Genomic DNA, 25,988 nt, shown 5'->3' with positions numbered 1-25,988 from the left:
TCATTTTTAATAAATTTTTAAAGAAGCATCATAAATCCCTTTATTACTTGTAGTCAATTCTCCTTTTTTAAAGTGAAGATAATTTTAGCTAAAATGGTGACATTAATCATGAAGTAACAATGGTAAAGGATCTTGTCCCATTATCCTGTCATTCTCCAATTAATCAAAGCCTCATTCAGCATCTAATACGTGCTCAGCACTCCAAAAATAGTTTTTAATCAGAATCTGGGTTTGGCTGTGATGTACTGTTATGTACTATTTTTTCAGAACTATACTGATATATGTTATCTCAATTTAATATTCCCACCTCATTCATTAGCAATTAAAAGCTCATTAATAAAAATGAAAAGAACTAAAAGGGAAAAACAGCTAAATGGGAGGAGACATTTAACATTGACTAAGATATGAGTCTTGGTACTACCCTTTTTCACAAGAATATCAGTGGGGATTAGCAAGAGTGGAAAAGAAAAATATAATAAAATTGAATCCTCAGTATTAACAAAGTTCAAGCTAACTAAGGCAGCAGGAGAATGGTGGTTAATGAATTGATACCAAGAACCACGCTCTTGGGTAAACCTACAATTGCTCTAAAAATTGTCTATTTAAAAAACAAACAAAAAATATCTCAAGCTGTATATATAAAAATGGGCATATTTAAATATATGTAAATTATACTTCAGTAAACTTGATTCAAAAACAGAATAAATTTTTCTTGAAATAATGTCCCCCCCCCCAAAGAAAAAGAGCCAGCCCCTGTCAGTTCCATTCCTTCCTTGCCCTTCCTCTGTTAGCTCTTAGTAGGAAAACAATATGATTTAAGTAATTCACACTACACTAGGGTGAATGGTGGATAGGCTTAATCTCTCTTTTAGCATATTTGCACCAAATTTGGAATTCAGTATAAAGAATGACCCCTAAACCTACGACCTTCCTCTCCCAAAGAACAGGGAAATTGAGAAGACTGGGGAAGTTCAAAAGAGGCAGGATTTCGGCTCGTAGGAAGTCCTGAGGTTCTTCCACCTGTGTCTCAACTCCGCTTTCTATTCAAGTGCAGGCTTGTACCTCGTCCTCTGTGCTAAATCAGTGTTTATCACTGAGCAGAGGATACAGCTGCAGGCGTCATTGCAGCTTCGGCACCCCACCCTCACTCTCCCCGGAATCACAAGAACTGGACGCATGGGAAATACATCATTTTCCGTAATCCTTTGCCAGTCTGGTTCCCGTTTAGATTCTCCTCGGAGGGGAGCTTGCCTGAGGTTTGAAGGGAGAAACCGTCATTCACCTCTGGCGGGGGTGGACGTTTGGGCCGATGCGGTGTCTTGTGACTTCTTCCCTGCGATGTGAGGCTGCGGCAACTTGCGGAAGAGCTCCCGCCACACTGTCACATTGGTGCTGTGGACAGCTAAGGTCATCGGTGGGGACGTCGTGGCTTCCTGAGATCCCTTCCCTTCCCCAGCCCTTCCTGTGGACTGTGAGCGCCTAATCCATTCCTGCTTTCTGTCTTCCTGAAAGAACTGTAGACCGCTGGGATACTTGCTCTGACTTGCTCATTCTCTGATGTCCAAGTGAGTTGTTTCGTTTTCTCACTAAGAATGTAAACCCAGTGACAACGGAGGATGTGTTCTACAGTTATAACAAGGCATGTTCCATGGTTTGTCCTAGTCATTTGGTTCATTTTTCTTGAACTTCCCACCCCCCCCCCCAAACTCAACAAAACAAGTGAAAACACCATCCTTCTCAGTTAAATGTTTTCATTTATTATAGCTGTTATTGTTTTAATTATATCTTGTGTTACACCAGCATTGTGACAGAGGGCAATCAGTTTTAGAGAAAGTGAAGAAAGATAGGAAGGTTGCTTTAGTTTTCCCGAAACCTGGCTTGAAGGAAACTTCACACATCCTTCTAGCTTATGAAACAGGTGTCGGATCTTTATTAAACAAGCCAGCAGGAGAAGGTCATCCGCGCCCAGGTGCCGGAGTACTGGAATCTCCTGAGGGTTTGGTATCTTTTTAGAAAAAAGAAAAGGAAAGCTCAGGGTCCTGTAGTGGAAATCGTGACTCTGCAGCTAGGGAGGTGAGAGGAGCCAAATTGTGGCAATAATTTGGAGTTAGAGTCTCTGTTAAAGGTCCAGGCTAGTTATCTGTAAACAGGGACAGGTTAATCTAATCCTTACGAGGAATGAGCTGAAGTTGCTTTGGAAACTTGAGAGAAGAAAAGCAGGCCACACTGAGGGAAATGAATTCAGTCTAACTGGGAATCCTCTGAGGAGGGTACTCTTCCTTACAGAATAGCACCTGAGCTGAGTTTTCAAGAATGCCTGGGATGACTAAAATTCCCTTTTCTTCTAAAGTAGGCTCCTGGCTCCAGGAGGCCGTTCTAACAAATGAACTTCTCCATTACCCTTCTTTGGCCTCTGCTCTACCCACTTCCTCACAGCCTTTGGCGATTCAAGGCCGATGTCTCCTTGCGGTTGCCGGAAGGTGAATGGATCTGTCAGGACAGTGTTATCTAAAGTGTTCCTACAGCCTGTGGCTTCAGGGCCAGCCTGGGTGGGGGCATTTAGAACACTGGGGGAGGGGGGGCGCTAAAGGCAAGCACAACTGTTACCTTCTGCAAGCAGAATGACCACTTACCTGCAACAGATGCAAGAACTTACAGCCTCTCTCTGATTTTCCATCCCACCCCACATTGAAGGGAAGAGAAGAGAAGAGTGGGGAAGGGGGAGGGAGGGAAGGAGAGAGGAAGGAAGGGAAGAAGAACAAAGAATGGATCAGGATATTCACAACATTCCCGTCGACCCTAAATCCCATGAAATAACAGAAAACTTTTCAGAGATTAAATTAACAATGGTTCTGGAAAATAAGAATGATTTTCATCAGCAGGAATAATTTTAAGGAATTCCTAAAAATCAGAAAGAAAATGGGACCATATCCATACAGAGATAAATAATAATCAACTGAAACCACTAACCCAAAACACACACTCTGAGCTCACAAACAACAGAAATGACAAGTGGAAGTGGGTCCTGAGGTAAACATTAGGATGATCAACTGGAAGACAGCTAGCTCCCTTGACTTCTCCTGCTGTTGTGTATTGGTACCCACAGTCTGAAGTGGGAAGTGTGGTGTTGGGGACGATTAAGGTAGCATGTATAAAATCCACCCTCAGCGATGCCGGAGATATGCAACATGACAGCTGGGGCTAATGTAACAACAGTTTAAGTTGCCCTCAGCCTTCTACGGAAGTGATAGCCGTTCGTGCCTAAGATTTGCACCTAGAGTGCTAGCTTTACTACCTGCCTTCTACCCCAGCAACAGTAGCCACCAATCCTGTGCTAGCCTTACATCTGCCATCCGCCCTAGCAACAGCAGCAGCCAATCCTAGACCACCACCCGCCCTTACTAGCCACTCCCTCCGCCCTTAGGGTATATATACCCTGCCTCTTCAATAAAGTTTTGCAGCTTGATCAGAAACCTGTCTTGCTGTCATTCCTCGTGTCTCTTGTCCCATACCATTCCTCCCTCACAGGACTTGAGCCTTCCGTTGAACGTCCCGCCGGCCGGGACAGTGTGGGATGGGATTAGCCTTCTAGTCCTCAAGAGCACATACTACTTCTCCACAATTAGCAGAAGCAACCTTCAGTAAGCAGAACATGCAGGAAAATGATTCTTAAATACAAAAATGAACACACAATGAGAATCACCAAATATCTGAGGATATTTGATGCCATGAAAGAAAGGTACCAGATTTACCCATCAGAGGAACTAATACTCAAGAGAATAGAATTAATAGAGGTAGACTTTGGAATACATGTAATTAATATTCTCTGAGGGATTTAAGAAACCATTGTTGTCAAGGAAAAGAAACAACGAGAGAACTTGGAAGTTAATTCTATACACATAGAAAAGATAGAGTAACCATTAAAATATAAATATAATATATTAAAACATTGTGTCTGTTAGACTGAGGAAAGCAACAAAATCCAGTTATATGCTGTTTGCAAGAGACAGCTAATTCAAAACTACATAAAAAGGTTGAAAATCAAAGGATGAAAAATATATGCTAACAAAAAGAAATTAGGTTTAGGAATTTAGCATCAGACAGAACAACATTTAAGACAAAGGCCATTAAAAGAGAAATTGGTGATAATGCATACTGATAATATTAAAATTTTTATTGTCAAAATAAAAACAAAAACCCTCACTGACACACTGCATCACATAATGGACACGACTAAAGACCAAATGAGTTAGATGAAAGATTGAGCTGGCACAGGGTATAAAGTAAAATTTACCAAGAAGTTAGTTATCTTTAATTTCCTCACAAAGTTTAAAAATATGTAAAGCAAAAACTGATAGAAATACTAGTAAGAATAAGCAAATCCACAATCATGTTGGGAGACTTTCATAGATTTTTTGGAAATAAACCAATGATGTCTAAGAAAAGGCTATATAGAGAGGTATGAATAGAACAATTAGATATATAGAATTGTGAACAATACATGATTTTTTTTGTCAAATATACATGGGACACTCATAAAAAATATGTAATCAATATCAATGCATTCTAAACAGTAGAAAAAAAACATAGGCCATATTCTGAGACAATTTAAATTTAATAAAGAAATTTAAATTAATAAAGAAAAGGAAAGTAAAAAAAAATTTCTATCTTTTCGAAAATTCAGCAACTCTTGAGTTGAAGAAATCAAAATGGAAATCATAAACTATTTGGAACTGAGAGAAAACAAGAGCACTACATATTAAAACTTGTGGCATACGGCCAAAGAGGTACTCAGGGTACCATGTTGGGGTGGGGGTGTTGCTAGTTTAGATAAGGTGGTAAAGCAAGGACTCCGAGCAGCAGCCTGAAGGAAATCAGGGAGCAGCCACGTGCTAAATGAGGGAGGAGCATTTTAGGTTGAGGGACTGGCAAGTGCAAAGACCCTGTGACAGCAGCATGCTGATGTTTTCTAGGAACAGCAAAGAAGCCAACATGGCCGAAGCAGGTGAGTGAGAAAAGAGGAATACCTCAAGAATCAAGATCATGTATGGCAATGAAGGCCTTTATAGGACCTTGGATTTTACTGAGTAAGATAAGGAGCCACTGGAGAGTTTTGACCAGACTTATGTTTCCAAGTATCACTCTGGCTATTGTGTTAGAATAGACTGCATGGGGGATTGGGAATAGCAGAAGCAGGGAAACTCATTAGGAGGTCATTGTAATAATTCAAACGAGATGGATTAGGTCCAAGAAACAAAAAGAGTGATAGTATTGGAAGATGTGAAGAGTGTTAGATTCTGGATATATTTTGGAAGTAAAGTTTATAGGGCTTGCAGCTGGGTTGATGTGGGGTTGTAAAACAGAGAGGAAGATAACTGCTCCAAAGTTTAAGGCCAGGGCAACAAAAAGAACACAGTCACCATTATCTGAGATGGAGAAGACTGAGTATGCAGCAAGTTTTGAAATCCAGTTTTGCTATGTTAAGTGGTCAGTGTCTCTTGGCTATCTAAATGGAAAGGTTGGAGTTCATGGGACACCACCTGGAAATATAAGCTCACGAGTTATCAACATGTAGATGGTATTTAAGGACATGAGACTCAATGAGATCATCCAGGGAGTGAGTATAGAGAGAGACAAGAAGAGCCCAAGGACTGAGTCCTGGGGCCCTCCAGTAAGTATTTAGAAAAAAGGGGAGATGAAGAAGAATCAGCAAAGTAAAGTGAGAAGGAAAAGCCCATGAGGTAGAAGGAAAACTGAGAGGGGTGTCCTGGAAGAAAGGGAAGAATTGCTTCCAGGAGGAGGGAGTGATCAACGGTGTCCAATGATCCCGAGAGCCCATTAGATTTGGCATAAATTAACCATAGTACATGTGAACAATTATATAGCAATTTAAAAAGAAAATAGGCAACTATACTTGGAAATATAGATATGGAAAAACCTTCAAGACTTAAGTAGAAAACAAAAACAAACAGAACCCCTCTCCCCACAATACAATTAGTATATGACCCAATTTTTATTAAAAACAAGAAAGATGTATATAAATAATTTATAAATACACACAGAAAAGAGAAAAATACACACCTAATTTTTGGTGGGGATTATCTTTTGGGAAGGGGATTGGATAGAAGAAGGGATGAAGGGGGAAATCTCATTTTTTTTACTCTCTGTACTTCTACATTGTTTGAATCTTCAAATATGAGAATATATTCATATGTCACTTTTGTAATTCAAAAAAAGCCAAAGAAGGGAATGATCATGAGAACAGTGAGAAAAGTAAACACTTTTAACATGTAATTCTTCCTTTTGCATCAAAATGACTCTTTTTTCTGGTTAAAATGTATTTCTAAGAAGAGAAAGAGAGATTTACCCTTTTACATTTTAGGTAAGAATGGCATGTTTAACATGAATGTAATGAATCAAAAAGAAGCTGTATGGTAAATGCCTAACCAAGAAAGAAGCTGGTCTGGAGTCTAAACATTTGACTGCAGTAACTGGTTTGACTGAAAATAGTTAGAAAAGGATTTAGACACTGCAGACCTTCTATATGTTGGATGAATCTATACCTGAAATTTCTCTTTTGTTCGGTGTGCATGAGCTATTCCTGCCCATATGGAAAACAGAGATCATTTTTTCCACATACTTAAACGTATAGACCTTTTAGAGGTGGAAGACACCTTTGAAGTTTGGAACGATCTCTTCCTTTAATATTGATGAAACAAAGACTTGTTCAAAGTCCCACATTTGTGTATGTTATATATGTATATAGATAGCTGGATATGGATAGATGGCTCTCTATTCACATCTATCTCTACATCTATATTGAGCTACTATTTACTGAGTACTTAGTGCCAAGCATTGTGGTTAGTATGTTGCAATCTCATTGGATCTTCACAGCAGTCTGTAAAGTAGGAATCATTATCCTCTCTTTGTAGATGAGGGAACTGAAATTCAAATTCACTCCCGTATCTACATGGCAGAGTTGAGGTTTGAAACTGTATTTCTGTAACCCTGAGTCCCATGTTCTAAACAATTGTGCATTACTGCCAGTCACTGAGTGTTATGCTCTGGGCCATGCCCTGGGCCCCGCATGGGTAATAGAGGAATCATCAAGAAAAAGATTATGCCCTCCAGGAGCTCAGCATCCAGTAGGAAAGGCAGCCATGTGGACAAGTAAGGAAGCATATTTTAGCAAGTGCAAGGACAGAGGTGAGTACATGGTAAGCCCAGGGAAGGATGTGATCAACTCTGATTGGGTGGAGGATTAAGAGATCTCAGAAGACACTCCAAGGAGATGGGGTTTATCCTTGGTTTTGAACATGATTAGAAACCATGTTTCCTGACTCAGCCCAGGGCTTTCTACTATAGCACAGAGAAAAATCAACTCAAAACAATATTCCCAAATCAAACTCCCAAAGCAGCACTACTCGGCCACAGAGTAAACACAATAAATGTTATTTGCATTCAAATCTGAACCGAAAGGAATTTTCTGAGGAAGTAGGATCAAACAATACTTAGTTGCTTCAATTTCATATGTAACTTACACTGTGTTTTTTCATTGAATTTCAAAGTCCTTAGTGGACAGTAGAGCCATACACAAGCATAATCTATCAGTGATATCACCAACAAAAAGTTACCATGCTCATATTATTCTCAATGCTTTAAACTGTTTTAAAAAATGAACTTACCTTCACTTTGGCTCCAACATTGATTCTTGCCTGTTGACCCATTGCTAGAAAAGTGATTGAAATTTTGTCTTGTTCTAAGATGCGAACTCCAACATAATGATTCAGCGCCAGAAAAATGGGCTTAAATGAAACAAAGGATGAGGAAGCGACAGAACTTGACCAATTCCAAGCCCTTATTCTGTTGCCTGCTTGATCTGAAGATTGACCTCCCAAGATATTGATGTATACCCTGGGCAGGAAGGAAATTAAAGATCATCAACAGTAATGGTACAATAGAGCCTTGAATTAGCCCTGCCACTTGGTAACCCAGTGGAGTAACCTTTATGCTAGCACATGAGTGGTGGAAAACCACCGGTAATCTTAGGAGTGATGCTACTATGACTGCATTCCACGACTGAGGTGCTTATTATATCTGGGAAGGGAGAGACTTAGTTTTATCTTCAAATGTAGGTAAAAATAATGTTTGATGAAAATTATCCAGATAAATCAGTCATTTGTTTATTTACCGGACATTCTTTGAGTCTATACTGTGTATAAATACACTGCTATGTGGTGGTAAAGATTCAGGATGTGCCCTCAAGGTACTGAGTCCATAAGGAGAGATGGATTGCAATATGAGAAGGTGCTATGAATGTATCAAAGCTGTGTCAGAACACCTAGGAGTTCATTTTGGGGTGGGGAGTAACTTCATAGGAAAGTAGTCTGGTGACAATATAGTTCCATCAAATATAATATAGAAATACTATAGAACCCTGAAGAATAAGTAGAAATGTTCCAATATACATGATGGTAATGGATCAAGTAAGAAGCCTACTGTTTGAAATAAAAAGACAAATAGCTCACTGTGTCCAGTCTTTATTAAGTATTGGCAGAGGGTAGAAAACTTGTCAACTATTGGCAGAGTGTCTTAAGATGAGATTGTTATACCTGTAAATATTTAAAGGGAGAATGCATCTTTTTCTGAAAAGTTTGAAATGTTAAATCATGTTTGAAGCTATAATCCCAATTCTCTTTGTCAGACTAAATGAAATAATACGAAGTTAGTAGATCAAAATGGAATCAGGATCTTAATTCCTTTAGGGATTTTTGCTTGTATATATGTTATTGTTGTTGGTTTTGGTTATGGGAAGCTTACTAGGTAGGAATAGATGTCAAACAATTACAAAGAACACAGTGTAGCAGCAGTCCATTGGCAAACTATTGCTATAGATGAGTTAGTCTAGCACTGTCAAGGCACAAGTTTTACAGAGACTATGTGGGTTTATATCCCAAATCCATAGGGTGACCATATAATTTATTTAGAGATTTTTTTTCTATATTGCAATTGTAACATTCATATTTCTTGCTGTTTATAGGAAGAGTATGATGAACTTTGTTTTGTATAGTTGCCTGAGATTTTCCCACTGAGAAGCCTATGGAATGGCATAAATAATTTCTCTGAGTTGAACATTACTATGTAAAGATCATTAACTTAACTGAATCTTCTTAGAGCCTTTTTTTTTTTATCATTTAAAAGGAAAATAAAATTTCACAAAACTGAAAAACAAAATGGCAGCACGAGGAACCCAGAAACCTACGAGACATTTCCATTGGGATGATAACAGGAACTTCTGCCAGAAGAATTCAGCACTGCCAGGATTGCAGGGTTAGTGGGCATGTCTTCTTGGACTATGCAAGTGAAACCATTTATCTTGTTGGGCACTCGCGTGATAGCTAAGTTTCCAGATGGATAGCTGAGATCAGATAGATAAGGTCATTTGAGTTTTTCTAATGGCCCTTGACTATTCTGGGAATAAATTCAGTTTATGAAAAAGCCCTTTGAAACTATAAAACATTCTGAGAACAGAAGATATGGTCATTACAAAAAGATTTTAAACACTTTTTATGTAGATCAAAATGTATTTATGAGATGCAAAAATTTTCAACAAATACCAGCAAACTCAATCTAGCAACATAAAAAGAAGAAAGGTTTATCCTTACTTATGAAGTAAGGTTTATTCCAGGAATGCAAAGTTGGTGTAACAGTAAAAATCAATCAAGGTACTATACCATTTTAATAGAATAAAGGACAAAAGGCCCATGATCATCTCAATGGATGCAAAAAAAGCATTTGACAAAATTCAAACACCGTTTCATGATAATCACACTAAACAAACTAGGAATAGAAGGGAACAACTTCAACATTCAGCAAGGTTGCAGTATACAAGATCAATGTACAAAACTAAATTGTAATTCTATACACTAGCAATGGCCATTCTGGAAATGAAATTAAGAAAATAATCTCATTTACAGTAGTATCAGAAAGAATAAAATATATTTATTATAATTCATTAACTATTAATTGTCAATATCTAAGCTGATCTGAAGTCCAGAAATGAAATAAACACAAGATTGATTCTGAATCATTTTGAAAATTAGGCAAGGCCTTCAAGAAAGTTAAGAAAATTAATGCCAGGGCATGAAATCTCAACTAAATAATAAAAGTTGGGTAAGTTATTTAAAATGTATTGATATAATTAAAACATTAACCTGAACTCTTTCTCACAGGGTCTAGGGAACTAAAACTTCATTATGCTTCCTATGTCATGAAAGTCATTTTTCTGGTTTTTTTTTTTATTGGATTTTGACTAAATATTTAGGAATCTGTAACTAAAAATGACTTTCTTTACAAAGGGAAGTCTCCTGTTTGCCAAAAAACTCCTCATTTCATTAAGCTTTTTAAACTTTCCTTGAGATAATGAAAGACCTTTATCTAGAGATATTAAATGGTCTCTGGCCATCAGGCAGAGGTTCAAGTGATCAATAACTTAGTGTTCCATTAAAATATATATTGAATTTCTCTATTAAATAACAATCAAAATAACCTGCTGCTCATGGTACAAATCTTCTGGGGGCAAAGGCTATTAAATCTTGAAAATGTTCATAATTTCTTACCCAGAATTTCTACCCCTAAGTATTTAATTCAAGGAAATGAAGGACAAGTATGCAACAGAGTATGCACACAGCTGCTCATTTAGCTGTTATATATAAATAGTAAAAAATTTTGAAACTACCATTGTTCAGCAATAGGGGGTGAGTTAAGTAAATTGTATAGTACAACTCTATAATGAAATACTATGTGATTATAAGAATGGTGATGTTTCTATATTTATTGCTTATTATATTCTGATAACATTACTTACCATATAATATTATGTTAAGGGACATGTTATAAAATATTATGAATAAATAGTTTAACAATTGCCTTTTAAAGAACTATCTCTATATAGGCTCAGACATAAAAAACAGTAAGGAAAGATAAATGCTAATAAAAATAACTTGTTGAAAGAAAGGATACAATATTTGTGTTGCCCCATCTGGAAATGACATCAGAAACTGGCTCCCGTGTTTGTACTGCTTCTCTAAGAATTCATTGGTCATGATCTATACACCACAGGAAATAAAAGGGCACTTAACTGTTAATGGTTTTAGATACAAAGCATTAAACATGACAACAGTGCACAAAGTTTGGTTGCAAGACGGTGATACAAACCATTTTGTATGGTTTCAGAGATAGGGAACAATCCTTAGGAATTGTTAAAGGTAGTCCCCAACCCCTACAGTATAATTTGATAAGCTTTTCTGGTAGAAATCTAACATTGGATAAATAACATATTTATTTTATTTTTTACCTTATGTACATGTTACTATGAAAACAAAACAAAAGAGGATTAAAAACAAACCCAGCATGATAGAAATTTTCTCTGTCCTGACTGTATTGGTGGAATTATGCAACTGTATACATATGTCAAAAGTCATAGAATTGTTAAGGGTGCATTTTACTGTATGTAAATTATACTTCAATAACTCTTGACTTAAATGAAAAACAACTCCAGTATAAGATGTAGCAGCTACTGTCTCTTCAAGGTTGCTCTCTAAACTCATTTGAGCAAAACACTGGTGGAACATGGGAAGGTGAAGACATACAAGGAGATATTCCTTATTATATCTCTAGGTTTAACCATTTTATATGTAATACTCTATATGGAAATGAATTTATAGAAGACAATATTTATAATAAACTGAAGATTCAATTTGATTCTATTTATTCCTAATCTTGAGTTGTGATAAAATGGATACAGGAATTCCCAGGGTTTAACAGTGAAACAATCTAAATTTTCATGTAAATGTTGCCATTTGTTTTGGAAAGTAATATATTTTTTTCATTTTTAAAAATGATGAAATATGGACTGCATTCAGATAAGTGCTCAAACATGCATAGTATGAGTAATTATAAAGCAAATACTATGTAATCACCACCCAGGTCAAGAAATCAAACATCCCCAACAATCTAGAAGCCCCAAATGTCTCTTCCAATGTCAGTATCCTTCCTTCACTTAGAGATAACCAGTATTCTGATTTCATAGTAATTTATTGTTTTTTCTTTGTACTTTTATTATTTCTAAATAATATGGTTTAATTTTTCCTGTTTTTGAATCTTGCAAAAATGGAGTCATATGTTGTTCCGGTTTGCTAATGCTGCCGTTTTGCAAAACACGAGCAATGGATCGGCTTTTATAAAGGGGGTTTTATTTGGTTACAAAGTTATAGTCTTAAGGCCAGGAAGTGTCCAAGGATGGCCTTTAATGTCCGGAAAACCTCTTTTAGCTCAGAAGGCTCGTGGCTGGTGTCCGCTTGCTCCCAGGTTATGTTTCAAAATGGCATTCTTCAAAATGTTGCTCTTGGGGCGTTTTGTCCTCTCTTAGCTGCAGCTCCTCTTCAAAATGTCACTCTCAGTTGCCCTCAGCTCTCTGTGTGTTCTTCCAAGTGTCCCTCGTGGCTGTAGCAAGCTTGCTTCTTCTGTCTGAGCTTATATAGTGCTCTAGTAAACTGATCAAGGCCCATGCTGAATGGGCAGGGCCACACATCCATGGAAATTATCCAGTTAGAGTTATCACCTACAGCTGGGTGGGTCGCATCTCCACGGAAACACTCAATCAAAGAATTACAATCTAATCAACACTCATACGTCTGCCCACACAAGATTGCATCAAAGGTAATGGCGTTCTGGGGGACATAATGCATTCAAACTGGTACATATGTTATGAATTTTTTGTACCAATTTACACTTCCACTAGAAGCAAATGATAGCTACTGTTGCTCTGTATCCTTTCCAATACTCATTTTTTTTGCCATTATGATAGGTATATGCTGATCTCTAATTGTGGTTTTAATTCTCATTTCCAAGGTTACTAATGAGGTTGAGCACCTTTTCATATGTTTGATGACCATTTGAAATTTCTCCTTTGAGAGACATCTGTTTGAGGTATTTTTGTTTGTTTGTTTTGTTTTTGCCTATTTAAAAATTTTAATGTTCATTTATAAAAATTCTTTATACATTTAGGATACAATCTCTTTGTATGTTATACGTGCTACAAATATTTATCCATTCTTGGCTTATCTTTCACAATTTTAATGTTGATTTATCATTTTTTTCCTTTATGGATGCTGTTCCAATTTACTAATGCTGCCATTATGCAAAACACCACAAATGGATAGTCTTTTATAAAGGAGATTTATTTGGTTACAAGTTTACAGTCTGAAGGCCATGGAAATGTCCAAATTAAGGCATCAACATGAGTATATCTTCACTGAAGGAAGGTCAATGGCATCCAGAAAACCTCTGTTAACTGGAAAGGCACGTGGCTGGTGTCTGCTGATCCCAGGTTGTGTTCCAGCTCCTCTCTCAGCTCCTGTGTGTTCTTTAAAATGTTGCTCTTGGGGCATTTGTCCTCTTGTAGCTTCTCTGGAGCAAAACTGGGCTAGCATCTCCAAAGTGTCAGCAAAAGTCTGCTTTCAGCGGCCATTTCCAAAATGTCACTCTCAGCTGCTCTCTGGTCCTTCTGTTTGTGAGTTCTTTTATAGGACTCCAGTGATTAAATCAAGACCCACCCTAAATGGGTGGGTTCCACATCTCCACGGAAATAATTCAATCAAAGCTTTCACCCACAGTTTATTGAGTCACATCTCCATGGAAACATTCATTCAAAGGATTCCAACCCAACCAACACTAATATGTCTGCCCCCACAAGATTGCATCAAAGAGCATGGTGTTTTGGGGGACATCATACATCCAATCCAGCACAGATGCTGGTTTTTTTCTCCATCTCTTAGTAAATATCTCCCTATTCTGAGGTAATAAAGCTATTCTCCTATATTCAAAAATCTTTGTAGTTTCGTATTTGTAGTTTTAATCCATTTAGAATTTATTTTTTACATATGGTGTGAGGTAGTAGTTCCAATTTCATTTTTTTTTTAAAAATTGATTTATTGTCCCAGCAATATTTATCCTTTCATTATTTTTGTGCAGTGCCACCTCTATCATAAATCAGATGTTCACGTATGCAGGCTCTACTTCTGGACTCTTTATCCTGTATGTTGGATTTCTTTGTTTATCCTGCTCCAACACTACACTGTCTTAATTACTATATTTTTTTAAATGGATCTTAATATCTGGCAGAGCACATTTGCCTCCAACCCTAATCTTACTCTTCTTCAAGAAGATTCTGGATGCTTTTTATTTCCACATAAATTTTAGAATCAACTTGTCAAGATTTTCTTCCCCAAAACACACACATATTAAACTTTGTTAGAATTTGGTTGTGATTGCATTGGATCTATGTATCAATTTGTGAAGAATGTATCTTTAAAATATTTAATTGTCCAATCCACAAACATTAGGTCAAATTTGTTAAATGAGTTGTTCACATCTTCTATACTATTACTGTGTTATTTGTTTTTTTTTTTTTTTTTTTTTGGTCTAATAGTCCTCTTAATTGAGAGAGGTAAGCTAAAATATTCTATTATGAGCATATTTACTTATTTCCCCTTTGACCTCTATGAATTTTATTTTATATATTTCCAAGCCATATTATGGGGTGGTAGTGGTAAGGGTTTTGCTGTGTTATATCTTTCTGGTGAATTGCAACTTTTATCATTATAAAGTGATCCTTTTTTATCTCTAATAACACTTTATATCTGATATAAGTAAATGTTATAAGTATAATCTTTTGGTTAGTATTTTCATGGTATATAATTTTATTTGTTTTAATCTTTTCGTATCCTTATATTTTATATGTGTCTCTTGTAAATCTTAGAAACATTATGTAGCTTGGTTTTGTCTTTTAAAGAAAAAAAATCCAATTTAGCAGTCTTTGTCTATTTTTTGGAACATTTAGTCTGTTAACATTTAATGTTATTACTGACAGTCTTTGATGCTTTTGATTCATTCCCTTGTTATATGAGTTTTTCCCTATCCTGTCTTTTTAAGGGTATTTAAAAGAAACCATTTTATGTATTTTTTCACCTCTACTAGTTTAGAAGCTATACCCTCTGTTTCTATCATTTTTCTGACTACTGTATAAATTTAAGCAAGCAAATTTAATTTATCAAAGTCTAAACTTAATCTATTTATTTGCCCTTTTTTCAAACCAAGGACCTTAGAACACTATAATTCCATTTAGCCCCCTTCCTAAATAATGTCATTGTTGCCATGTATTTTTATTCTATACTGTTTTTTGTAACCCCAATGCCTTTATTATTACTGTATTCTCAGCCAACTTTTAGTGTTATTCATATATACCATATGCCACTTTCTTTGTTCTTCATTCTTTTTTCAATCTCAGACCATCCAAATACCCAGAGAACATTCTCAAAATTTCCTTTAGTGAGGGGATATTAATGAGAAACTCTTACTTTTGGCAGAAAAAAAAATACCTTTTTGGGGCATTCTTTCTTGAAAGATATTTTCACTGGGTATAACATTCTAGATGGGCAGTTATATTCTTGCAGCACATTGAAGTCATTCCACTGCCTTCTGGCTTCTATTACTTCTTACTTAGGAGGTCACTTGATAATCTATTTGTTGCTCCTTTTAAATGTAAACTGATCTTTTTTTTCCTTTGGCTGCTTTTAAGATACTTTCCTTTCTCTTTGGTTTTCTGAAGTTTAACTATGATGTGTCTAGGATTTAAAAAAAAAATTCATCCTGCTTGGCATTCACTGGACTTCTTATAGCTGTGGATTGGTCTCTTTCATCAGTTATTGAAAATTATCAGCCATTATCTCCAATTATTGCCTATCTTCAACTGCCTGATTATCTTTTCCCTCTCCTTCTGGGATTTTGAATAAATAAATTTTAGACCTTTCATTTAATTTTCATATCATACCCTTTCTTCTGTATTGCTCACCTTTTTGTGTCCCCCATGGTGTATGCTACACTTTTCTTGACCTATCTTCCAGGTCATTAGTTTTCAGGGGGGTCTAATCTCCTTTTTAATACTCATCCTTTGAGTTTTAATTTCAGTTGTTTTTTTGTTTGTTTGTTTGTTTTTCATTTTTCTTTAAGTTCATTTTTTTCTTTTCACATCTGCAATGTCACTTTATAGTTTTCTGTACCTTCTATATGTTTTCAAGATGATCTTTTATTTTTAAAAACATAGATTACTTTAATTTCCTGTATCTTTATAGATCTGTTTTGGTTGAATATTATGCCTCTAAATTCTCAATTGTGGTGTCGAGTTTCCTTGTGTTCCTGGTTATTTTTCACTGTGTGCTGGTAACTGAACTTGAAAAATAATTTGTAGGAGTAATTTGAGGACTAAATGAATGACCTTCCTCCAAAGAGGATTTGGATTTGCTTCTGTCAGGCAACTGGAGCCATTTCCACTCCATTCTGTATCTCCCAAGAGAAGCAAAGCTCATCTCAGTAATTTAATTACTGGGTATCTATTCTAAAGAACTATACCTACATAGAAATATATTTATACACAAAAATATTCAAAGCAGTGTTATTTAGTATAACAAAAAAATTGCTAATAACCTTTATGTCCAATAACAGGAATGGTTACAAACCTATATGGAAAATCGCCTCGTTATTAATTTTACTGTAAAACACAATATCATGGAAAATATTTTGTTAACAACTGAATTAAAAAAGACGTAAAGTTTTATACAGAGAAACTTACAAATATGTTAACAAAAACTATGCATAGAAAAAAGTCTAGAATAGCAATGTCTAATAGAACTTTCTATGACAACGAAAATGTTCTATATCTACACTGCAATATAGTAGCTACTTGTCACACACAGCTGTTTAGCACTTGAAATTTGGCTAGTGTGACTGGAAAATTGCATATTACATTTTATTTAACTTTAATCAATTTAAATTTAAATAGCCATATGTGGTAGATGCTACCATATTGGGTAGTGTAGGTCTAGAAAATGTTAAAATATTAATAAATTTTTTGGGGGCAGAGTAGTTGGGACTTTTAGGGAGTTTCTCCCCCTCTACCTAGTTTACCATGGGTCTCAAATGTTCTTTAATGTGCAATGACCACATTTTAAAGTAAAAAGGTCTTAATCAAAATAATCACCCAAAAAACATTTATAAAACATTGTTAGAAAGTTCTTCAGTAGAAATTAAAAGGCCAAGTCTGTACCAGTTATATTTAGCAAATAATTAATGTGTTTTGTGGCCAAGTGGTCATATTCATGAGAGCTTCTATAATTTTTAAGTAAAATGGATTTTTAAAAAGTGGCAAAGAAGAAAAGTATAAACTAATTACCTTTCCACCTGCTATCCCAGAATCACGACACAGAATGCGTATATTAGTGTTTTCCAATAGGATATCAAATATTGTGTCATGAGTTGAATCTTTTACTGGAACATCCGCAGAAAGTTGATAAGAAATAGTTTTTAAGTGCCTTGAATCTAATGGGAAAAGAATCACATGAAAATACATATGCACCTTAAAATTTTCAAAACCTCGTTTCTTTTTTTTTTTTTTTTTACAGAAATAACAAAAATGTTTATTACTTAGCTTTACAAATCACAGACCATTCTTACTGTGTAATTCTGTATGATGTCTATATAGCACCTAAAATTATAATTAATAAATTGTGGGATTAATTGTTCATTGTATTTCTGATACGTCTTAGTTTTCCAGGGCTGTTATGACAAATACCGCACAGTAAGTTGGCTTAAAAAAGCAGGAATTTACTGTCTCACAGTTTTGCAGGTGAGGAATCCAACATCAAGATAATGGCAGGACTTGCTTTCTCCCAGGGTCTGTAGAATTCCAACAATCCTCCTTCACGTGGTGAGCTCCCTCTCTCTCTTCTGTGTCTGCTTCTCTGGTTTCTGTTGACTTCCGGCTTTTGCTTCTGTGTCCAAATTCCTTTGCTTTTTTTTTTTTTTTTTTTTTTTTAATCATCATTTTATTGAGATATATTCACATACCATGCAGTCATACAAAGCAAATCGTACTTTCGATTTCAAAACCTCGTTTCTAAAATGAAATTTCAAACCCAATTACAAATGCGTTGATTCATCAGACACTTCTTTAAATGAAGAAAAATGAGGGCCTTCATTAAGTTAAAATGAGGACTTTCTTTCATTAAAAAAATGATGACCTTCATTTGTTGAAAGAAAAAAAATGATAATTTTCATTAAATGGAATATCCTGGTCATTAGTTTTAGTAAGAACAGTTGAATATCAACAAAACTTAAACTAGGGATTTAGCTGCAAAAAAATCACACAAATAAACAAAAATATACCTTCCCTAAATATCTTTTCAATAGTTTTGAGTGGTAGAGGAAGAGAATGATGCTTAGAAATATTAGGTATTTACCAAAATCAGGTAGGCTATAGAGAAGCAAGGATGTATCTAGAACTTTTGATTCTAAAATCAGTGCTCCTTCAACTGTACCCATACTACAGCTATAATGGTCAGCCAACTGATTGCATTAATATAGGAAGAAAAGAATCTGATTTATTTTTGAAAGATTTTCCACACCCAGGCCTGAAAACAAAATGGAATATGTCCTTAATAAAAGAAAACACAATGAGCTGAAAGCTCTTTGTAGCTATCTGTTAATGTTGCTAATTTATTTCAATCAAAAATAATAACGGAATGAAGAAGACTAGGAACTACAAAAACCAGGCAACTGAAACATCAGATTTCCTGAGCCATTTTGATTGGTACAGGATTTACTGTTCTTAGGAATGAAAAATTTAAATATTAATTTAAAAATATGTCAGTTTTAGCTCTTGGTCAAACATCTGAGTTTTCTGATGTTGTACAGCTGATGTGTAACATCAGCATTGATGAGCTCACCTTCTTCAGTGAAATTAGAATGTTCATTTGTTAGTATCGCAAGATGTTTGGCCATTTGTCGCTCCTGTTTTCTACAAAACCAAAATACATAATATGTAAGTCTGAAATGTAGTTGAAGATTAAAACAGTATACTATAAATTTTAATTGCTTGAATGCCATACCTCATCATTTTTGTTATTACTTGTGAATCCAGCCTATTTAATCAGAGCACATGGCTAGTGGATAGATTTCTCCAATATGGTTTTCCTTTCTGAATTACCCTGAGAATTTGAGATAAATTTCTATTTTTGTAGAAAGAGTTTAACTTGCCCAAAAGAGAGGTCTGGCCTTTACCCTCAGCTTCTGGGAGGCAATGTCTAAGCCCTTGCAATGTCAAATCCTATAGGAGTGTCTTTGTTTGCTTGGGGGCCTTGGGTTATTCAGCTAGTCTACCAATGTGCTTTAGAGAAGAGGCTTTGGGTCGCTTGGTATCAGTCAGTCTCTGAAAGGGCAGGAAACTGAGATCAGCCTAGTGGGCAATCAGTCATGCCTAGTTAATGGAGCCTTAATAAAAACTCTGGGTAACAAGGCTTGGGTGAGCTTTCCTGATTGGCAGTACTCTGTGAATATTGTCACATAGTTGCCAGTCTACAGGGAGAGGACAGCAGAAGCTCTGTGATGTTTTTCCAGAACTATGCCCAATGTGCTTTTTCCTTTGGTGGATTAAGATCTGTACCCTTTCCTCGTAATAAACTGTAACCGTGAGTATGACAGCTGTCAGTGAGTTCTGTGAGTCCTTCTAGCAGTGAGTCCTTCAAATTAATGAACCTGAGGGTGGTTTTTGGAAGCCCCCAAAACTGCAATTGGTATCAGAATGAGGGCGACCTTATATGGACTGTGTTCCCTCTAACTGTACAGTTGTCTAACTCTCACAATTTAAATCAGTGTATCTGCAATTTCTGAAAGTTGAATCTCATGACATCCACTAAGAATTGTAATAGGTTTGCTATGACCAATTTTTATTTCCTCACTGAGAACATGTCTTCAAAAGTATAAAGTTTGAAAAAAAAGGTTCATTTTACAAAATATTTTCTAATTAAGTGGGCCTATCTGAGTTCTAGTGTCAAAGGCTCAGCGTTACCTGTGCAGTGCTTTTTCCTTGGCTTTGAGTCTGTCAACTTCATTTCCATGGGCTGCATGTGGATGAATACAAATCAAATCAGCTTTAGTGCTTTTGATTTTGCGTTCTTCCTCAGAGATATATTCAATCAGATTTTGGAAATCAGTACAACAGGTAGTCTGGAAAACAAAGAGGTCATTTTCCTTAGTCCTAGATGAAGATGATTAGAGGTGGGGAAAAAGCAAAAATGTTTAATGGGGTTTGGATAACAGTCTATCATAACTATTTTTTTTTGTTTTGGTAGAAGATTTATTTAGATATAATTCACATACCGTATAATTCACCCATTTAATGTGTACAAGTCAATGTTTTTTAGTGTATGCACAGAGTTGTACAACCATCACCATAGTCAATTTTAGAACATTTTCATCACCCCAAAAACAAACCTTGTATATTTTAGCAGTAACTCCCCATTGCCCCCTCCCCTGGCCCCTGGCAACCACTTATCTACTTTATGTTTCTGCGGGTTGCCTATTTGGAAATATAAATGGAATCAAACAGTAAATAGTCTTTTATAACTGGCTTCTTTCATTTAGCATAATATTTTCAAGGTTCATCCCTGTTGTAGCATGTACTGGTAATTCATTTCTTATTATTGATGAATAATTTTCCATTTTATGAGTCTACAACATTTTGTTTATCCATTCATCAGTTAATGGTCATTTGGGTTGTTTGTCCTTTTTGGCTATTGTGAATAATGCTGCTGTGAACATTCATGTACAAGTTTTGTGTGGGCATATGTTTTCAGTTTTCTTGGGTATGCCTGTAAGTGGAATTACTAAGTCACAGAGTAACTCTATGTTTAACCTTTTGAGGAGCTGACAGATTTTTTTCCAAAGCAGCTGCACCATTTTATATTCCCTCCCCAGCAGTGTACGAGGTATCCAATTGTTCTACATCCTCGCCAACACTTGTTATTATCTGATTATAGCCATTCTAGTGGGTGTGAAGTGGTATCCCGCTGAAGTTTTGATTTGCATTTACCTGATAATTAACACATAACTCTTAAGAATAGTCATGCAGATGAAACATGCAGGAGAAAATACTACACGTGTGTTTAAAGTAATACTACTTCCTCAGTAAACCTGCTTTAGAACTTACATGATTTGTTAGTTCATAAATACTGTAGTCGGCAGAAATATCCACACCAGAAAGAAAATTTCTTAAATCTTGCCCACAAAATTCACACTTTGCTGATATCTCCTTCTCTTCATCCTTTAGAGAGGGAGAAAGAAAATGAAGAAGTGCCCACAAGGAGGCCAAAGGACTCTGGGAGCAGCAGAGCCATGGCTCTGGACAGGGCCAGTGAATGTCCAGTGGGACAGCAAGGCGCCAGGGGATGTCAGACACCCTGGGGACTCCCTGAAATACCAGAAGGAACCAAGCCAACAAAATTTCTATATTCCACTTAAGGTGACAGCATTTCTACTCAGAAGATGGTGAGAACCAAGGGGACTGAGGTGGCATTTTGAGGCCTCTGTCTGGTACAGTTCACCAGAGCAGAGCTGAACTTATCGGGAGCTATGTGGGTCCTTGGGATGCCTCCCCAATATAAGAAGAAAGGTGCACATCTGATGTCAACTTTGTTGACACCAGAGCCCCTGAGGGGGATGTACAGTGTGCAACTAGATGCGAGAGACAAAGGATAATACATATCTGATTTTATGCAAATGGTCTCAGATGTCTGAATACCATACACTCTTTCAAAAAGTGTCAGGTAAGAAAAAGCCTTGACATTACTGTGTAAGGCAGCATTTAAATTATCAACTCTCTAAAATAAATTAGAGTCTTATCTCAAGTGGAAGTTCAGGGTGGGGGTCTGCATTCTGCTGTCTGTGTTGTGAAGGTAAATCAGGAAGGGGAGGTGAAGGGAAGTAAAGGGGAGAGACCAAGCAGGGGCTCATGTGACTCAGTGAGGGGTTGATGCACTGTGGCCATGTCAACGGCCTGAGGTCACATGTGTGACAGCAGAGGCTCCTGAGCTCCAGGAGAAGGCTCAGATCCTTGTAGATCATGAACACCACTAGGATATTTATATTTTTCATGGCAACCATCATCTGGAACTGGCAAAATGTTCACCTACATGGGGCCATAGGGTGACTGAGTTGGTCAGTGCAGCCAGGGATTCCGTACTTCAGAGTAATATCCAGTATCTTCAGAGCATCAAAACTACCCAATAGGAAGTAGTGCATACCACTGAAAGCAGAATGCTTTCTTACTGTGTTGCCCGTCATTAGCATTGCATAGCTCTGTACAAAATGGCAATCAATGCATCAACACAGTATTATCTTTCAATCTCTGCACATGCACCTGTGATGTGCTGCCTTGAATGACAAGTGTTTCTTATTTTCAATGAATAAACCTGAACCTTTCATGCATCCCAGAAAAAGTAATCAAGGGGGTTCAGATCTGGTGGGCATGCAGCTCTCTCCACATGGCCACATCTTCCAATCCAGATTTGGAAATTATTGTCCCACCATGCAGTCCCTCACCACTCTGGCATAGTGGGGGTCGTGGCCATCCTGTCGGAATCACTGAGGTGACCTTTCCCTTACTCATCAAGTGTAGGCATTAATCGGTCACTGTTATGGGTTGAATCATGTGCCCCCCACAAAGATATGTTCAAGTCCCAACCCCAGTTCCTATGAATGTGAACCCATTTGTAAATAGGATATTTAAAGATATTATTAGTTAAGGAGGCTAAGCTGAATCAGGTTAGGACTTAATCCAGTATGACTGGAGTCCTTCTAAGCAAAAGGAAATTTGGGAACAGGGCGAGAGAGATGGCCATGTGGTGAGGCAGAGATTGAATAATGAATTGCCTGCAGGTCACCACCAGAATGCTACAGACTTCCAAGAAAGCATGATCTTGTCAGCACCCTGATTTTGAACTCCTAGCCTCCAAAACTGAGACAATAAATTCCTGTTGTTTAAGCCAAGCAGTCTGTGGTAATTTGTTACAGCAGCCCTGGCAAACTAAGACAGGGACTAACATGATCAAATAAGCCAAATGTTCATTTATGTTTCCAGGCTTTATGGCCACCCTATGTACTACTCCAGGCAAATGAGCTCTTTCCCTATTTTTTTTAAGTTTGTTCACTATTTATTGTGCAAATCCTCATGTGGCTTTTTATGCCATTTACATAGTAATGATAATTTTAAAAGAATATGAATTAAAATCACCTTGAATTTAATATTTAAATTGGAAATCTCTGGTTTGTACGATAGAATGGCTGGTGGCCCGATGCTGGGTAAAGTTCTCAGAGAAGGCTCAAACAGTTTTATGAAGTCTTCCCTAAACTAAATAAAAAAAGAGAGAGAGAAAGTGAAGACTGAATAATCCTTTTTTTTTTTAAAGCCATGAGAATGGTGTATTAGTTGATGTGATAAATATTTCTTACCTCCAGCTGACATAAAATACTTAATTTTGACTCTTCTGGATTAATTACCCATTTCCCTGAAGAGAAATCGAACAATTTAGAAGAAAAGTTAACCTTTGTATAGTACATTCCATTTCTCTATCCTCCTACCCCATCATACACACTGTTTAAATACCCTAAAACCCCACATTCTCACCACCTTCTTGCATACATTCTTCAGGAAAAGTTTTTTTTATGGGGTGTGGGCGCCATCAGTAAAAGTTTGTTCCTTAATGGTAGTTTACCTTTGCCACCAAAGGGGGATGACTTTACACACTTATTTACCTCTTATTTCAGAAGCTACACTTTTAGGTTCATCTTTCTTCAACAAGGGGGATACTTCTATCTCTGTTAAATAAACAAAAGTGTATACTTGTCATCAAATCTGACAAAATAGAAAAGTTTAGTATAAAATAATATATTTCTTAAATTAGTGCCCTTTTAATGTATGTTTTTTTTATATTTCTTCCAACTTTTTGCCTTTTTCCAAATAACATTTTATCAACAATAAGGACCAGAGGAAACTTGCTGCTCTAATTTATCATGTTTTATAATGTTTCCCTCTTCCTTTCTAGTCCTAGAATACTACATGGATGCCTGTTTTACTTGCCTATAATCATGGCATGCATACCCTTATGTTTGGGCTTCTTTTAAGTGCTGTTTTGTCTACTTTATGTCCTGTGCTGGTTTGTATTTATCATGTCCCCCCAAAAAAGCCATATTGTTTAATGCAATCTTGTGGGGGCAGATTTATTAATCTTTCTGATTAGGGTGTGACCTCTTGATTGAATGTTTCCATGGAGATTTTACCCTCCTCATTTAGGGTAGGTCTTGATTAGTTTATTGGAGTCCTTTATTTTTTTTTCAAGATTGAGTTCTGTTCTTTATTATAAATCTAATATTTTTACTTCTGATGTTTGCTATCTGTTGGTTCAGTTATATAATAAAGAAGATAATTTACAGTATGAAAGTCCTCAAATTTATCAATTTATAACTTAAAAAAATTTTGATACATACTTTATATGAAAATTTCTGTTTTCTAGGAAATGTTCCTTTCATGATTCCTCGTTATGCTGTAGGTCCTTTTTGAAGTAGGAGGCAGAATCTGTGCTTTGATTTTGCTTTCTTCTGTGTGCCAGTGGTTTTCCTCCCTGCTATATCTCCTTTACTTTATATTTTTCTCTCTCTTTTTAAAATATTTCATTACCTTTAATTTTTTTTTAATTTAAAAAATTTTATTTTGAAATAAATTCAATCTTACAGGAACAGTTGCAAAAACAGTACAAACCCCATACATAGAACTCCATCATACCCCAACCCCCCTCCCCCGATACCCCAATCCACCACCTTTAACATCCTGTCACACCACCGTTTCTTTCTTTCCCTCCCTCCCTCCCTAACACCCATCATCTATTGCTCTGTCCTCTGAACATATGAGAGCAAGCTGCACATATCTTTGAACAAACAATATAATTCACATATACCTTTCCCATGGACAAGAACATTATTTTATGCAATCTCATTAAGCGCAGCTAAGAAGTTCAAGAAATTCAACATTGATATAAAGCTTACATTCTGTATTTCCTTTTTTTTTTTTTTTCTTGTGTCCCATCTGTGTCCCTTTGAGCCTCCTCTCCCCCAACCTCAGGTCCCATCCAGGATCATCCTTGGCATTTAATTGTCATCTATTTAGACTGTCTTTTTTTTTTTTTTTTTCCCCAGTTTTGGAAACTATATATAGCCTAAATCTTCCCATTCCACCCCCTCCCTAGCCTTCCATTAGTGGGATTAATCACATTTAGAATGTTGCAATGCTATCACCTTCCCACCATCCATTTCTAGAAATTTCCCTTCACCCCAAAAAGAAACCCTACTCTCATTTCTTAACTCTCCATTGCCTCTTCCCCCACTTCTTGGAACCCCTACTCTACTTTTCATCTCTATGGTCATATTCTCTGATACTTTCTTGTGTTTACCGTGGGGCTTAAATTTAACATCTTAAATCTATAACAATCTTGTTTTTCTTTGATACCAACTTAACTTCAATATGACACATAAACTATGTTTCCATACTCCATCATTTCCCCACCTTTATGTAGTTCTTGTCAAAAATTACATATTTTACATTGAGTCCAAAACCACTGATTTATCATTACACTTTATGTATTTTAGATCCTGTAGGAAGTAAATAGTGGAGTTATAAATCAAAAATACAGTAGTATTGGTATTTATATTTACCATATGATCTTTACTGGAAATCTTTATTTCTTCATGTAGTTTCAGTAATTGTTTAGTGTCCCTTCCTTTCAGCCTGCTCAACTCCCTTTAGCATCTCTTATAGGATTGATTACTGGTGATGAAGTCCCTCAGCTTTTGATGATCTGGGAATGTTTTCATCTCCCCCTCATTTTAATCCTCCAGGTATTGGTGAATTCTCCAAGTCTCTGATGATTATTGACTTCTATTTGTATTCCATTGTAGTCAGAGAATGTCCTTTGAACAAATTCATTTTTTTTTTTATTGAGGCTTGTTTTTATGTCCCAGCATATGATCCATTCTGGAGAAAG

At 36.4% G+C, this 25,988-nt stretch overlaps 1 protein-coding gene across 1 annotated transcript in view; it reads right to left on the bottom strand.

Annotated features, from left to right (window-relative positions):
* Window positions 1-1,741: 1,741 nt before the first annotated feature.
* Window positions 1,742-25,988, bottom strand: part of ERICH6 (glutamate rich 6) — a 43,860-nt gene continuing 19,613 nt past the window's right edge. Inside the window, exons 6-16 of the mRNA XM_037824845.1 lie at window positions 23,707-23,743; window positions 23,404-23,459; window positions 23,186-23,302; window positions 21,104-21,217; window positions 19,964-20,121; window positions 18,843-18,913; window positions 17,291-17,436; window positions 11,023-11,108; window positions 9,263-9,418; window positions 7,686-7,914; window positions 1,742-2,005 (exon numbers count right to left, since the gene is read on the bottom strand). Of these exons, the coding sequence (XP_037680773.1) occupies window positions 1,742-2,005; window positions 7,686-7,914; window positions 9,263-9,418; window positions 11,023-11,108; window positions 17,291-17,436; window positions 18,843-18,913; window positions 19,964-20,121; window positions 21,104-21,217; window positions 23,186-23,302; window positions 23,404-23,459; window positions 23,707-23,743 (1,434 nt within the window). The remainder of the gene's footprint in view (window positions 2,006-7,685; window positions 7,915-9,262; window positions 9,419-11,022; window positions 11,109-17,290; window positions 17,437-18,842; window positions 18,914-19,963; window positions 20,122-21,103; window positions 21,218-23,185; window positions 23,303-23,403; window positions 23,460-23,706; window positions 23,744-25,988) is intronic.

This window comes from Choloepus didactylus, chromosome 1, assembly GCF_015220235.1.
Source record: "Choloepus didactylus isolate mChoDid1 chromosome 1, mChoDid1.pri, whole genome shotgun sequence".
Taxonomy (NCBI): Eukaryota; Metazoa; Chordata; class Mammalia; order Pilosa; family Megalonychidae; genus Choloepus; species Choloepus didactylus.
The sequence above is the reverse complement of the archived record's forward strand: the minus strand, read 5'-3'. Positions and strand labels throughout refer to the sequence as shown.